Source organism: Cervus canadensis, chromosome 18 (assembly GCF_019320065.1).
Source record: "Cervus canadensis isolate Bull #8, Minnesota chromosome 18, ASM1932006v1, whole genome shotgun sequence".
In the NCBI taxonomy this organism is placed as follows: Eukaryota; Metazoa; Chordata; class Mammalia; order Artiodactyla; family Cervidae; genus Cervus; species Cervus canadensis.
The window spans coordinates 26479615-26492492 of record NC_057403.1 but is presented as its reverse complement, the minus strand read 5'-3'; the positions used below and the strand labels follow the sequence as shown (position 1 = coordinate 26492492).

Sequence of the window (12878 nt, the reverse complement as noted above, 5' to 3'; positions counted from 1 at the left end):
CGGGAAGTCAAACCCAGGCCCCTTGTAGTGGAAATGCAGAGTTGGAACTACTGTGCTGCCATGAATTAGGAATTCCTAATTCATACTGTTTTAAGAGGGCTGTTAATGAGGCCTGGAGACAGCAGCACTTACTTGAATAGAAACTTTATTGAGTACTAGGCCAGGCAAGTCCCTGATCAGCCAAGTTTGGACAGCACCTGCAGTGCATCTGCCCTCCCTATCTGGGCCAGGTGTGTGCCAAGCTGGCCCAGAGAGGCAGAGGGCTCCCTCGCCACCACCATCTCGATGAGAGCCCTCAGAGGTGAGCGACTGGGCCGCAGTGAGTAGGCGAAAGTGGACCAGGTAGCAGGCAGTCCGTATCTTGCAGCCAGGTGTCGAGTGGTGCCACAGGCCATCCTCCCACCTGGCCCAGGCTCAGGATCCAGCAGCAGGATCAGCTCCTCCAGCACCTCCAGCTCATCCAGGAGGCGAGACAGGGGCTGTGACTCCAGGCTTGGCATCTCTGGGAGACAGAGTGAGGGGTGAGGGGGGGAAATGCAAGCTTCCAGTCCTCCCCATCCTTGGTGTATCCTCAACTAACCCCTGCCTAAGAGTGGAGGCAGAGAGACCTCCTTCCATGAGTCCCTTGCCTCTGAAATCTCCAGGGAGGCTGGAGAGGAGGGGTGCAAGAAGCAGGTGTGGGTGTCAAGGTCGGTGCAAACCAAGCTAGGATACGGGTGTTGGACTGCTTTCCCTTGGTCGAGGCGACGGTGATGCCTTTGCAGGGCAAGCAGGATTATGACTGAGATCACGAGCAGAACCAGCACTAGGAACAGGGCAAAACTCAAACTCGGCCAGGCTTGCTGAGGGGCTTTGTGCTCAGAAGTCCACAAAACACTGGGAACCGCTGGTGAGCTGGGCTCCTGGGAGCTAAGGACGCCCGATTTTCCAGGTGTCAGTGGGCAGGGCTCCTTGTTAGGGACAGGCTTCTGGAAAACAAGGGGTTGGAATAAAGTGCGAGGCATGCTCTACTTCTGAATCCTCAGCACAAACCTCTCATCCTTACATTCTTCAATGGGTCCACATCCCCGCCTGATCCAGCCCCCGCCTCCCACAACCCGCGACTCCTTTAACCCAGGCAAGTTATCTCTGCATACCAGGGCTCCATCCCTACTCTCTTCAGTTAAGCTACTCCCCTTCCCTTAATAAGGCCCCACCCATCCGATCCAAGTCACGCCTCCAGTTCTCACCCGGCTCCCTGAAGCTGCACCCCTGACCAGGCCCTCTGAAACCTAACCAGTACCTCTCGGCAGGGCGGCCCGGTTCCGCCGCGGCTCCCTGAGGGAATGGGTGCCGTTGCTCCGCTGCCACAAAGGCTACATAGCTCCGCGCTGTTGCGATTGCACTGTCCGGGAGGACACTCTTTGAAGGGGTGCATTACGTGATTGCCAGCATCATCCAGCCCGCAGTTTTCCGAAAACTCTAGGTCTGGTGGGAGAGAGTCTCACGTGCTGTTGTCAAGCCGGCCTTCTTTGCGCTAGCTACGCCCTTTCATCTTTGCCCTATCCTAGTAGGCCCCGCCCCTTATACGGTACTCATCCAACCTATCAGCGGCCGTGCCCACTTCTATCCCCGCCCCACACTATCTCAGGCAGCCTCCCAACCCTCTCTACCCAGGCCCCGCCCTTTAAATTGTCCTCCCCACTTCTTCCTCACTGTTCGGTTCCCGCCTAATGGGTCACACATCTTCACCTTGACCCTCTTAACCCACACAGCTCCCTTCTTCTCAGGCTTAGCCCCCATCCTCACACCGCCCCTACCCCGAAGCAAGCCTCACAGGCCTTAGCACACAGACCTTGCCCCTCCCCTCCGCCCCCTTTACCCTTTAACTCCGCCCAAACATATGCAAACGCCCAGTCCCGGCTCCTCACCCGGGCAGGGGGGCGGCCCGAAGCGCTGCAGGCAGCTGCCGCAGCACCGGTTGTCAGGGTTCCAGTACTCGAGGCGGCCGCAGTGCTGAGAGGCCTCCCGAGGCGCCGCCTGGGCCAGGAGCAGCACAGCAGTCGGGAGGAGGCGTAGGGGCCCCATCCGGGCAGAGCCTGCAATCTGGGGGCCCCTGACCACACGACTTCCTGCCACAGCGCTTCTGCCGCACTTGCCAGGAAACCGGGGCAGAAGAAGGAAGCAGTGGATGTGGAGGCATAGGATCCTCAGTCCCCTTCAGAAGCCAAGAATCCATCCCCCAGCTCCTAGTCCAACTCCTGGCTGGTCATCAGAGAGGCCATAAGGCCCTGAGATGGCTAGAGCGAGGACTCTAGAGCCAGACTGCGTGGATTTATATCCTATCTCTGCCATCTTCCTGCCCTCTTTTCCCATCTGTAAAATGGGATAATAGTAACCTGTCTCAGAGGGTAACTGTGGAGAAGTAAAACTATGACTGAAAGTAAAGCATTCAGAACAGCATCTGGCATAAAATAACCTTAAGTATTATGTACTACCTACTTCAATCGCGGGGCAGTGGGCATGGAGGACCCAGTTCTCACCCACTAGACACTCCCACCCAATGCCGAGCAACCTTACCTTAACTCCTAACCACAATCTCCTCCAGATTAGGAGTCCTCCAACCTGCTGCAACCAAGCATCTCCCTCGAGAGTCATCAGCCAGATGTGAAGTTTCCAGCACAAAGGCAGCCCCACCTATTCAGTCCCACTTGGGGATTTCTGGGACCCCGGGTGTTCTGCTTTTGCACCTGTTGTTGGAAGTTCCTTGGCTGAGGTTGTGGCCAGAGCCCAGCCCCGCTTCCCCTTTTCACCAGATGTGGGGGTGGAAGGAAATCAGCCTACAGCCAGGCTCAAGCTAACAACAAGCTCTAAACCCTCAGTACAGAATTTTATTAGGGGAGGGGCAATAGAAGGTCCCTGTGTTGAAGGTGTTACATCATGGAGACACAGAGTCTGGAGAAGATGTCACTGGGAAGTTAAGGGAGCTTTCAGGAGATGTCCTGGCCAGGAACATCTATGCCTGCCAAGGCTGGAGGGCAAGGGGGTCAGGGTCTCAGAAACGGCCATGCCGGTGGTCTGGGGACCGTCGTCGATTTCTTTCTCGGGGACGGTGGCCAGTATGGGACCTTGGGGGTGACCTGGGGACATAGAGAGGAGGGTTAGAGCCATAGGGAATAATGTGCAGATCTACCAGTTCAGCCTCCCTGCTCTGGGATAAATCATGGCAACTGATGAAGTAAACAGTTACTGGGGGTGGCCTCAGGATAGGTGCACAGGGGCTAATCTCAGGACTGGAGATCAGGATGGACTTGGGTTTGGGGTTCAGGCTGATTTAGGGGTATAGACTTAGACGCTGACCTTCAGATGGGGCTGAGGGCTAGTCTTAGGGCACAAAAGCCTTGAGACACTTATTGGGGCACAGGATCTCATCTCAGGGTTCGGGGGGCTTGGGGTATGAGAAGTCTTGGCAGGCTGGTCCTGAAATACCTGCGCCTGGGTCCCCGCCCGTAGAGTTGCCGCCGGAGGTCACGGGAAATGGGTCGCAGGTGCATGAAGTTGCAGAAACCACCGCGGGTACACTCCCTGGGTAAAGGATAAATACATGGCTGAATGGATGGATGAGGCCACTGTCACTGACAGCCCCCTCAACACACAACAGAAGCCTAGGACTCCAGGTGCCCATCCCACTGCTGTACTACCATACCCCATCTCATACTGCCGACAGCACGACTCCCGGAAATCGGTGACGGGAGACAGCTCGGCATGCACAGCTTGCCCGTTGAACCAGCGGTTATTGAGCTCAACCACTGCCCGCTCTGCATCTTCCTCGCGCCGAAACTGAGGAAAAGTCAGTCAGGGTGAGCAATCAAACTCAGAAATCTTCAGGGGATTAGCTAGCAGCTCAAGGGCTGCACTGCGTTTAGTGATGGACCTCAAGCTGTGAGGCTTCAGTGGTGACCTTTAGGCACTGAAATGCCTTCACTTCTGGGCTCTGGGGGGACAGCAGGCACCTTGACATAAACATTGCCCACGAGGTGATCCCCCAGGTTGTCGCACACATTCATCTCTTCAATCTCCCCGTACTTCTCCTGCAGTTCGGTGAACACTTCCTGCGGAAGATCAGGAGGAAATCAGCTGAGCTCCCGGCCCACGGGAAACTCAACCCACCCCCGCCAACCCTCACCTCGAAGAAGTTATCGTAGTGTTCTTGCACCTCCACGTCGCTCACGTGACCTGGAGGAGGGGGCAGGGTGGAATCAGGGGGCGGCCTGCTGGGGGCTGTCCGCCCTGCCCCCAACACCGGCCGCTTACTCACAGTGCGATCCGTCTGCGGTTTGGGCGGTGTTCTGTGGATTCCGATACAGATTGAGCAGCACTATGGTCTGAACAGAATTTAAAAGGGGCAGGGCCTGAGCTCAGAGGGCGGGGTTATATGCGAAGGGGTGGGGTATGAAGGTTGAGGGTGAGACCTTGCAACAGAGAGAAAAGCAGAAACACCTTGTGTGCCTCAGCAACGCTTGCCCCTCTGAGAACCAGAAGAGGGGGTATCTAGCTGTGAGGGATAGCCCAGGGGTGTGGTCTGTACGTACGGGGGCGTGGCCAAGTTCCTGGGAGAGGAGCCTGAAGGTTGGGGGACTAACCTGTAGAGGTCCGACAAGAAAAAAACCGGGCGATAGGGTGGGCCCTAGAAATCCGGAAAAGGCGGGACCTCGTGATGATGGACAACAGAAAGGGAATGGCTGGGACGCGTTAACCCCCCAGGCTCCGCGCCGGGTCTCACCTGGCTGAAAGTCGGCTTGTTGTGAAGCCGGGAGCACCGGTCCCCGTGCCGGCAGGCCCCGATCTTAAAGTAAAAAGAGCAGTTAACCCTGGAAGAGGTGCAAAGACAGAGGTGAACCGAGGGCCAGGGAGCTGGACACCCCAGAAACACCTACCCAGGCCGCCCAGCCACCAGGTTACCAAGTGCCCCGTCCCCGGCCTCCCGAGGAGCCACTCCCTGCACCCATTCTCACTTGTCCTTCTCAGTCCCGAATATCGATGCTAAATATTCAGCCATTTTTACCCAAACCCTCCAGCTCTGTCTGCTATTACGTCATTTCCGTTGCTTAAAAGCACTGGGAAGAGTAGTTCGCTGCCTCCGCTCAGAAACTCGCTAGTGCGCTTGCGTGATGGAGGCTCGCTCCGCACGGGCTCACCGAGTGGAGTTGCCTGAAGGCGCATGCGCCCGGCGTTGCCTCACTAAAAAAGACTACAATCTCCAGAGATACTTGCGGCATCTCGCGCAAAAGTCCGTGGTTGAAAGTGGCAAAGGGGCCCAGACCGGAGGAAGTTAGGACTCCACTGGTGAGTCGAGGGTCGTTTCCGCACCCAAATAAACATAAAGAGCGTCTCAACCCAGTCAGCTTGCTGGTGGGGGCAGGGGTGCCCTTCTTCCAGAAATTCCACCCTTCAGTTTCTCTCCGTTTTGTCGTAATAGGGGCGTGGTTGTTTGTGATCCTTGCATCTGTCACTTAGGGTCAGGACTTGGGTCTTGCCCCAGACCCTCGGAAGACCGGCCCTAGCGCAACTATGAACTTGGAGCGGGTGTCCAACGAGGAGAAGTTGAACCTCTGCCGGAAGTACTACCTGGGTAAGGGCCGGTATCCTGGGGTAGCCGAAGCGAGGGGGCGGGACTAGAGCGCCTGATGGAAGAGGGTCTGGGGGCCTGGGTTCTTGGGTCCAGAGGATGAAGTGGCTGGGGACGCCGATTCTTCGGTCCCAAGAGAGGAAGGGCCTGAGTCTTGCTGAAAGAGCAGACTGGGGCCTCAATTTCAGGATCCCAAAAGAGAAGTGTTCCGGGGGCTGGACTCCTGGTTCTGACAAAGAGGTGGTTGAGGACTCGGATTCTTGACTCCCAGGGAGGAGCCAGGATTTCTGAGTCCCTGATAGCAGAGATATCCATTTCACTTAGGTTGTGGGAGAGGATCTTCCTACTGGACCTTTCAACAGGTGGGTATTGGGTGGATCCTCATTTCTTCATGTCCCAGTCTTTTTTCTTCTCTTCAGGTGGGTTTGCCTTCCTGCCTTTTCTCTGGTTGGTCAACATTTTCTGGTTCTTTCGAGAGGCCTTCATTGTCCCGGCATACACGGAGCAGAGCCAAATCAAAGGCTGTGAGTCCAGGGCACAGAGGAAGGGAGGCTATCAGGTGTAAGGAGGGGAACTCCAAAAGCCTTGGTGGGAGGGGATGACGTAGGTTAAAGAATCCTGGAACTTTGTGGAAGAGAAGAGAGGGCCGCTCTCAGGGAGACCACAGAGCAGGTTGAGGCCAACCTTTCCCTTCCTGTTCCCTCTTACAGATGTCTGGCGCTCAGCTGTGGGCTTCTTCTTGTGGGTGATTGTACTCTCCACCTGGATCACTATCTTCCAGATCTACCGGCCACGTTGGGGCGCCCTTGGGGACTACCTCTCCTTCACCATACCCCTGGGTACCCCCTGACAGCTTCTTCTGTACAGGCATGAGAACCAGGATGGGCTCCTCTACTCCAATCCCACTCTCAAGCCCTCATGACTTGTTCCTGTCTCCTATGTTCTCTGCTGACATCTCCCAATAAAGGACCCTAATTCTCAATATTGACTTCCTGGGATCTTTTGGAGGTTGAAGGATAAGATGATTGGGGGGGGGGGCGGGGGGGACAGTGTTTGCCCGCCATGCACACACCTTGTGAAATTTTATTTTCCCAACTAGAGATTGAACCCAGGCCCTCTGGGCCCGTGGCAGTGAGAGCACGGAGTCCCAACCACTGGACTGCCAGGGAATTCCCTAAAATAATTATTAATATTCAGAAACATTTATTGGTTGCTTACTTTGTATTAGGCTTAGTGCTTCAAACATGATGTACATTAGTTTACTGCATACTACTCATAACTCTCAAAAATCGGAAACGTCTTGCTTGGGAACCCTTTTTTACAGATTTGGAACCAAAAAAGGAATAGTACTTCCATGAGTAGAGGCTGTTATCCTGTACTGGTAGTATGTGAATTTGAAAATATTAACTTTTCTACTGGGCTTCATTCATTATTTTCATCAGAAGTGTGGATCACAATACTACCCCCTAGAATTTATCTTGGCCACGGCACATGTGGTAAATGGAAGTTCCCCATTTTCTGAAGGAGACTGTCTGTAGCAATAAACAAGTATTCAATTGCTTTATTAGAGAAGGCTTCCTTGACTATCCTGTTTAAAGTTTCAGTTCCCCTCCTGGGTACTCCCCACGTCTCTTTCAGGCTATATTCTTTTTCCTATTACATTTAAAACGTTCTACTTGTTTATTGTTTATCTTCCATTCTCTATAAGCTCATTAGGGCAAGGATTTTTATCGTTTTGTTCACTGCGGTGTCCCCAGTACCTAGAGAGAAGTACCTTGCACGCTAATATTCGCTAAGTGAATGAGGCTAAACTTGAAAAGAGATTAACAGGGAGCTAGCTGGCACCTAGCGAGTGCTCAGTAAGAGGGAGCCCCGCCTAACCCCAGATTTGTTTTCCTCTTAGGGATAAAGAGACTTCCACAGTTAAATAACTCCTGTTCAATAGCTAAACTGGTGTTACTCAAAGCTGCTAACTCTCCAAGTTCTCAGCAGCAGCCTCGCGATGCTCTGATCCTTCGTTTCCCACCGTGCGTTACTTCTGCCGAGTCTCGGAAGTTAGAACCACGTCCCAGGAAGGGCCCCGGAATGTCGTTGGTTTGTTTCCGGAAACCAGGCTCTAGGAAGGTGGGACTGAGAGCTGGGAGCCGACAACGGCAGCTATTAATTGGCCACGATATGGGATTGACGGTTGCACTGACTAATGGGAACAAGGAATTGCCGAGCGGGCCCGCCCACAGAAGGAACAGGAGGAGGTGGCGGCATCCGCGTCCGTCGCGGCCGGACACTACTCCGGGCGGCCGACTGGCTACACATGAAGCTTACCTTTGACCTCTCCCCGTCTGCCTCCGGCCTTGACTTGTGACTTTAGGCTCTTTTGGGCTCCTCTGGCCCAGCTAGCCAGATCCCAGACCCCAACCATGTTCCCGGTGAAGGTGAAAGTGGAGAAATCAGGTGAGGATCCCGAGGTTGGGGCCAGGTAAGGGAGCACCGGACTGATCAGGGTAAGGGAGCCCCATTAGACAGGATTATCGCGATAAGGTGGACTACGTGACTTCTCCCTGCAGCCCATGTGACTACCGCTGTCAGGCATCGATCGAGCGATTCCGGCCACCTTGATACCCTCCCGATCTGTGTTCAGGATAGCTTGGAGGCTGAATGGTGGTGGCCTGGCAATGTGATGTGGTCAGACCTGGGGAACCCGAACCGTGCGACTCTAAGAAGGACTCTTCTTGGCTCTGCCTCCATTTCCCCCTTTCCAGCAGTGGTCTTGAGTCAAGCATTATGCTGATCACCTGAAGTACAGGAAAGCTTTTAATCTTTGCAGTCACTGTATCACAATAATCCTAGGGGATGAATAATTCCTACTTCCTAGGGAGTAGGAAATATAGATGGGGAAACTGAAGCTGAGAGAGAGGAAGTCATTCTGGGTTTGGGCCAAGCTGATGGGAACCCAGGGCTAGCATGTTAAGGGTGGTGGGAGAGACCTGGAATCCAGACCAAGTGAAATGACATGAGATAGTAAATGCTGTAAGTGGTCAAAAAGAAAAAGAAAAAAAACAGGAGAAGGTAAAGAGATCAGGAGTGAGGCAAGGTGAGGGAGAGAGTGATAAGTGAGGGAACAGCAAATCTGACAAAGGAAATAGCTTTGAAATGGCAGAGAAGTGAAAGATTTCTCTGGCATGTTCAAGGGCCAGCAGGGAGGCCAGAGTGGCTGGAGCAGATCAAGTGAAGTGAGGTAGAAAGGTGAGGAGACGAGGGCAAAGAGGGGAAGGAGGGGGGCAGATCTTGTAGGCCCAGGTTATGACTTTGGCTTTTGCTCCAAGGGCAGTGGGGAGCCAAGGGAGGGTTTTGAACCACAGAGGAAGTTTTTACAAGATGCCCCTTCCAACTGCCAAAAAATGCCCCAAAAATCGTGGGTGGAAGAGTGAAGGGGGCCTGACCACAAATGAGGGTGTTGAGGAAGGAGTAGGCAGGGTCATGGAAGCCTGTGAACACCAGGCTGACCACTAGGACTCTGTCTCAGAGGGCACTGCAGAGTTCTGGAGGGTTCTAGGCAGGGAAGGATCGGGGTCAGGTTTGGCTTTAGGAAGATTCGCCTGGCCACCTTGTGGAGGGTGAATCAGAAGGGGAGACCGAGGCTGGGGGCCCAGGGGGAGGAAGGGACACGACAGACAGACCAGGGAGGGGGCAGAGGGGAGAGCCCCTCAGGAGACAAGTAGACAGGTTATGGGGTGGGAGGGGAAGGGAGAGCAGTGACCATGTTGAGACCGAGAAAAGGACTGGGTGACAGTGGGGATATCCCTGACATGGCGGTCCAGGAAAAAAGGATACATTTAGAGAGACACTGAGGCCAATGTGGGACCCAGTCCGTGGAAGGAGCCTGGGGAATGTCCAGGGGGAAGTGTCGAGGAGTCCATGGGATCCCAAGATCTGAGGTTCAGGAGAGAAGCAGGGACTGGGGAAAGACATTGGGCGTGATCCATACCTTGGCTCCTACCCAAGGCTCTTTGCTAGAGAATCTCAGCTGCTCCCAGCCCTGCATCCCCACCCTGTCTCCTCTGAGTAATGTCTCCTGGCCTCTTCAGGAAGTCTCAGCGCTGGCTAGTCATGTCCCCAAGCGTCCTTCCGGGCTCTGAGCACTGGGTCAGAGCTCCTATTAGTTGGAAGAGAAGAATGAACACCCCACAAGAAATGTAAGGAGATTTATAACATTATCACCTCCATAAGTTCTGTGATGAAAAGAGGCAAACACATAGGTTCTTAGGGCCAGGCTGGGCCTGTGGCGTGCAGGAAGGTGGGCCCAGATCTCGTTTCCTGAGGGGGAAAAAGCCCAAAATGGGTATTTTAGGTGAAATCTCCCAACTATTCAAATGTAGTCATCTCATTCAGATTTAACACAGATTTGAATTAACCTCATTACCTCAGCCAAACAAAGTGCATCTTGGGGTTGGATTCTGCACCCACTTTGAGCCCCTGCCTTATAATGAGCCAAATGACCTGGTGTACATCTTCAGCCTTTCAATTTTCTAGCTGTGTAACTTTGGGCAAGTAGCCAATCCTCTCTGTGCCTCAGTTTCATCATCTCTGAAATGAGGATAAAAATCGTATCCACCTGCCAGGGTTGTTGTAAAAACTCAATGGGTTGATATACGTGATGTACCTGGAACAACGCTTGGCACATAATAGGCTTTCATATACAGCATAGGTTTATTTAAACCTCAAAACATTCCTAGCGTGATGTACCTGGAACAACGCTTGGCACATAATAGGCTTTCATATACAGCATAGGTTTATTTAAACCTCAAAACATTCCTAGCAATAGATATCATTTGGAGACCCATTTTCAACATGAGGAAGCAGGCTCAGTGAGGTAAGGTGATTCACCTTAGATCACACATGAGCATGTGGGTCAGCCCTGGAAGCCAGAGCTCTTACTCTTAGTAGGCTCTGCCCACTATACCCTCCCAGCACGCTTGGCCCCGCCAAACGATTGGATATGCATGCCCTTCCCTGGTCCAGCGACTGCCCACCTGGCTTGGGCCTGGGAAGTGACTCCTGCTTGGTACCCTCCCTCTTCCCCAGAGTTGGAGATGGCCAAGGCCCGGAACCAACTGGATGCTGTTCTGCAGTGTCTGCTAGAGAAGAGTCATATGGACAGGTTGGGATCTGACCCAGGACAGGGTCACGGGAAGTTGGGGGCCCTGGCGGGTGGGACCCTCTGGCTGTGGGTGGGGCCCCAGAGACTGACTTAGGAAGGAAGGGGCCCAATGGATGAGACCACTGGGTACTTTCCCACCCTGGGCCCTGGGAACCCTGAGCATGCAGTTCTCTTCTGCTACCAGGGAGCGTCTGGATGAGGAACCTGGGAAGACCTCCTCAGACACCCACAACAAGTAAGTTTTATTGATGGGATCTGTGTCTAAGGGTTAGTGGTAGATAACTTCTTTCCTCATCTGAGCCCTGACCCCCCTGCCCCGTGCTTTTTCCATCAGAGTCTTAACCATTCTTCATATACAAAAGCCCTGGAGCAGCAGAAGCTTAGGTCCCCTGATGATGGCACGTCAGCCTGCAAGGGGTGGGACCCAAGGCCTCAGGGTTTGGTGGGATCTCTATGAGCTCAATCACAGTACCCCCAGGGTGCTCTTTGAGGGGTTGTGAGCAGCCATTCGTTCAAGGGCAAGCCTGCTGACACCCTGTCTCTCCCCACAGGGATTGCTCCATCACAGCCACTGGCAAACGGTAAGGTGGCAGGGGCCCCACCAGCGGATGAGAGGTGCCTAGTCCCCACCCCAGTCCTGATGTACTCCCTCCCCACACAGGCCATCTGCCCGATTCCCCCACCAGCGGCGGAAAAAGAGGAGGGAGATGGATGAGGGGCTGGCCGAGGGAGGGCCACAGCGATCCAGTGAGTAGGCGGTGGCCCTCGAGGGAGGGCAGTGACTGGGGGTGCTAGGCAAGGATGTTCATACCCTTCCCACTTGCCCCACCCTAGACACCTATGTGATCAAGCTGTTTGACCGGAGTGTGGACTTGGCTCAGTTCAGTGAGAACACACCACTGTACCCCATCTGCCGAGCCTGGATGCGCAACAGCCCCACAGTGCGTGAGCGTGAACGCTCACCCAGCTCGCCACTGCCCCCCCTACCTGAGGATGAGGAGGTGAGATGGGTGGTGGGTTCCCACCCAGCAGCCAGGGAGTACAGTGGGTAGGCAGTCACAAGGTACCCTCCCCGGCAGACAAGCACACCAGTGATTCCTGAGTCTGGTGAGGCACACAGATAGGAACCCTTAGGCCAGGGCAAAGGTTGGAGTGCCCTAGAGCAGACAGACATGGCTTTCTGGTCTGAGAGGCAGAGAAGACAGGGTCCCCGGGTAAATAGATGTGCCCTCCAAGATCAGAAGTCACCAAGAGCTGAGGGACTGGGCAGGGGTCCTTAGGGCAACCAGGTATAGCCACCTGGTCTAGGGGAGCAGATGGCAACCCCTTGGGCTAGGAATGGAGGTCTCCATAGATGGAGGTCTCTATGCTGGGCAGGAGTGACCAGGGGTCCCTGGCTTGGACAGGGGTCCTTGGAGCAGACACATGACTCCTAAGTACAAGTCCCTGGAGAAACCTTCATGTCTTTTGTTGCTGGGGAAGGTGTGAAATGTGTGCCCCTGACTCTCCTGGGCCTGGTGTGGGGTCCTTGTATCCCCAGGGTTCCGAGGTCACCAACAGCAAGAGTCGTGACGTGTATAAGCTGCCTCCACCCACAGCTCCCGGGCCACCTGGAGACGCCTGCAGATCCCGAATTCCATCCCCACTGCAGCCTGAGACCCAGGGTACCCCTGATGATGAGGTGAGTATGCTGGGCTGGCTCAGGGCCATGGGGCAGGTGTTGTTGGTTGTGAGCGTGGTCACCCAGCCTGGCCTCTCTGTCATACAGCCCTCCGAGCCTGAGCCCTCACCCTCCACGCTCATCTACCGTAACATGCAGCGCTGGAAACGCATCCGCCAGAGGTGAGCATCCCCCCGCCAGCTTGTTCTCCACGGCCTCTGCTCCAACTGCTGAGTCCTCCCTCTGCCTTCCCCCCACCCCCACTGCAGGTGGAAGGAGGCATCTCATCGGAACCAGCTTCGTTACTCAGAGAGCATGAAGATCCTACGGGAGATGTACGAGCGACAGTGATGTTCCCCTGTCCCCACCCCCATCCCAATAAACATTCCCCTCCTCCACAGTGGTCTCCATTTGCTACAGCCTATCCTTCCTGGATCAGACATGAAGCAGTT

At 54.5% G+C, this 12878-nt stretch overlaps 4 protein-coding genes across 9 annotated transcripts; 2 read left to right on the top strand and 2 right to left on the bottom strand.

The window, feature by feature from the left end:
* Positions 1-128: 128 nt before the first annotated feature.
* On the bottom strand, positions 129-2696 carry IGFLR1 (IGF like family receptor 1). 3 transcript variants are annotated; one of them, XM_043437453.1, is made up of 5 exons: positions 2560-2696; positions 1911-2133; positions 1283-1467; positions 581-968; positions 129-502 (listed from the first exon to the last, which is right to left on the bottom strand). In XM_043437453.1, the coding sequence occupies exons 1-5, from the start codon at positions 2635-2637 to the stop codon at positions 177-179; spliced, it is 1200 nt and encodes a 399-aa protein (XP_043293388.1). In that variant the 5' UTR covers positions 2638-2696; the 3' UTR covers positions 129-176. The 3 variants fall into 3 exon arrangements, with proteins under 3 accessions (XP_043293388.1, XP_043293389.1, XP_043293390.1); XM_043437455.1 differs by having other exon boundaries at positions 298-502; positions 630-968; XM_043437454.1 differs by having other exon boundaries at positions 1911-2637.
* A 152-nt stretch (positions 2697-2848) lies between these two features.
* Positions 2849-5175, bottom strand: U2AF1L4 (U2 small nuclear RNA auxiliary factor 1 like 4). Of its 2 annotated transcripts, none has more exons than XM_043437503.1 (8): positions 4995-5175; positions 4763-4850; positions 4298-4364; positions 4166-4215; positions 3993-4091; positions 3686-3819; positions 3469-3564; positions 2849-3119 (listed from the first exon to the last, which is right to left on the bottom strand). In XM_043437503.1, the coding sequence occupies exons 1-8, from the start codon at positions 5036-5038 to the stop codon at positions 3035-3037; spliced, it is 663 nt and encodes a 220-aa protein (XP_043293438.1). In that variant the 5' UTR covers positions 5039-5175; the 3' UTR covers positions 2849-3034. The 2 variants fall into 2 exon arrangements, with proteins under 2 accessions (XP_043293438.1, XP_043293437.1); XM_043437502.1 differs by having other exon boundaries at positions 4942-5003.
* PSENEN (presenilin enhancer, gamma-secretase subunit) lies at positions 5131-6590 on the top strand. Of its 2 annotated transcripts, none has more exons than XM_043437523.1 (4): positions 5131-5325; positions 5497-5611; positions 6028-6132; positions 6319-6590. In XM_043437523.1, exons 2-4 carry the CDS (start codon positions 5551-5553, stop codon positions 6456-6458), a joined length of 306 nt encoding a protein of 101 aa, XP_043293458.1. In that variant the 5' UTR covers positions 5131-5325; positions 5497-5550; the 3' UTR covers positions 6459-6590. The 2 variants fall into 2 exon arrangements, with proteins under 2 accessions (XP_043293458.1, XP_043293457.1); XM_043437522.1 differs by having other exon boundaries at positions 5173-5325; positions 5459-5611.
* Positions 6591-7763: 1173 nt separating this feature from the next.
* On the top strand, positions 7764-12824 carry LIN37 (lin-37 DREAM MuvB core complex component). Of its 2 annotated transcripts, none has more exons than XM_043437489.1 (9): positions 7764-8059; positions 10691-10766; positions 10951-11001; positions 11318-11347; positions 11428-11513; positions 11601-11767; positions 12307-12447; positions 12535-12608; positions 12696-12824. In XM_043437489.1, exons 1-9 carry the CDS (start codon positions 8026-8028, stop codon positions 12775-12777), a joined length of 741 nt encoding a protein of 246 aa, XP_043293424.1. In that variant the 5' UTR covers positions 7764-8025; the 3' UTR covers positions 12778-12824. The 2 variants fall into 2 exon arrangements, with proteins under 2 accessions (XP_043293424.1, XP_043293423.1); XM_043437488.1 differs by lacking the exon at positions 7764-8059 and adding an exon at positions 10199-10313 and having other exon boundaries at positions 10397-10766.
* Positions 12825-12878: the final 54 nt, after the last annotated feature.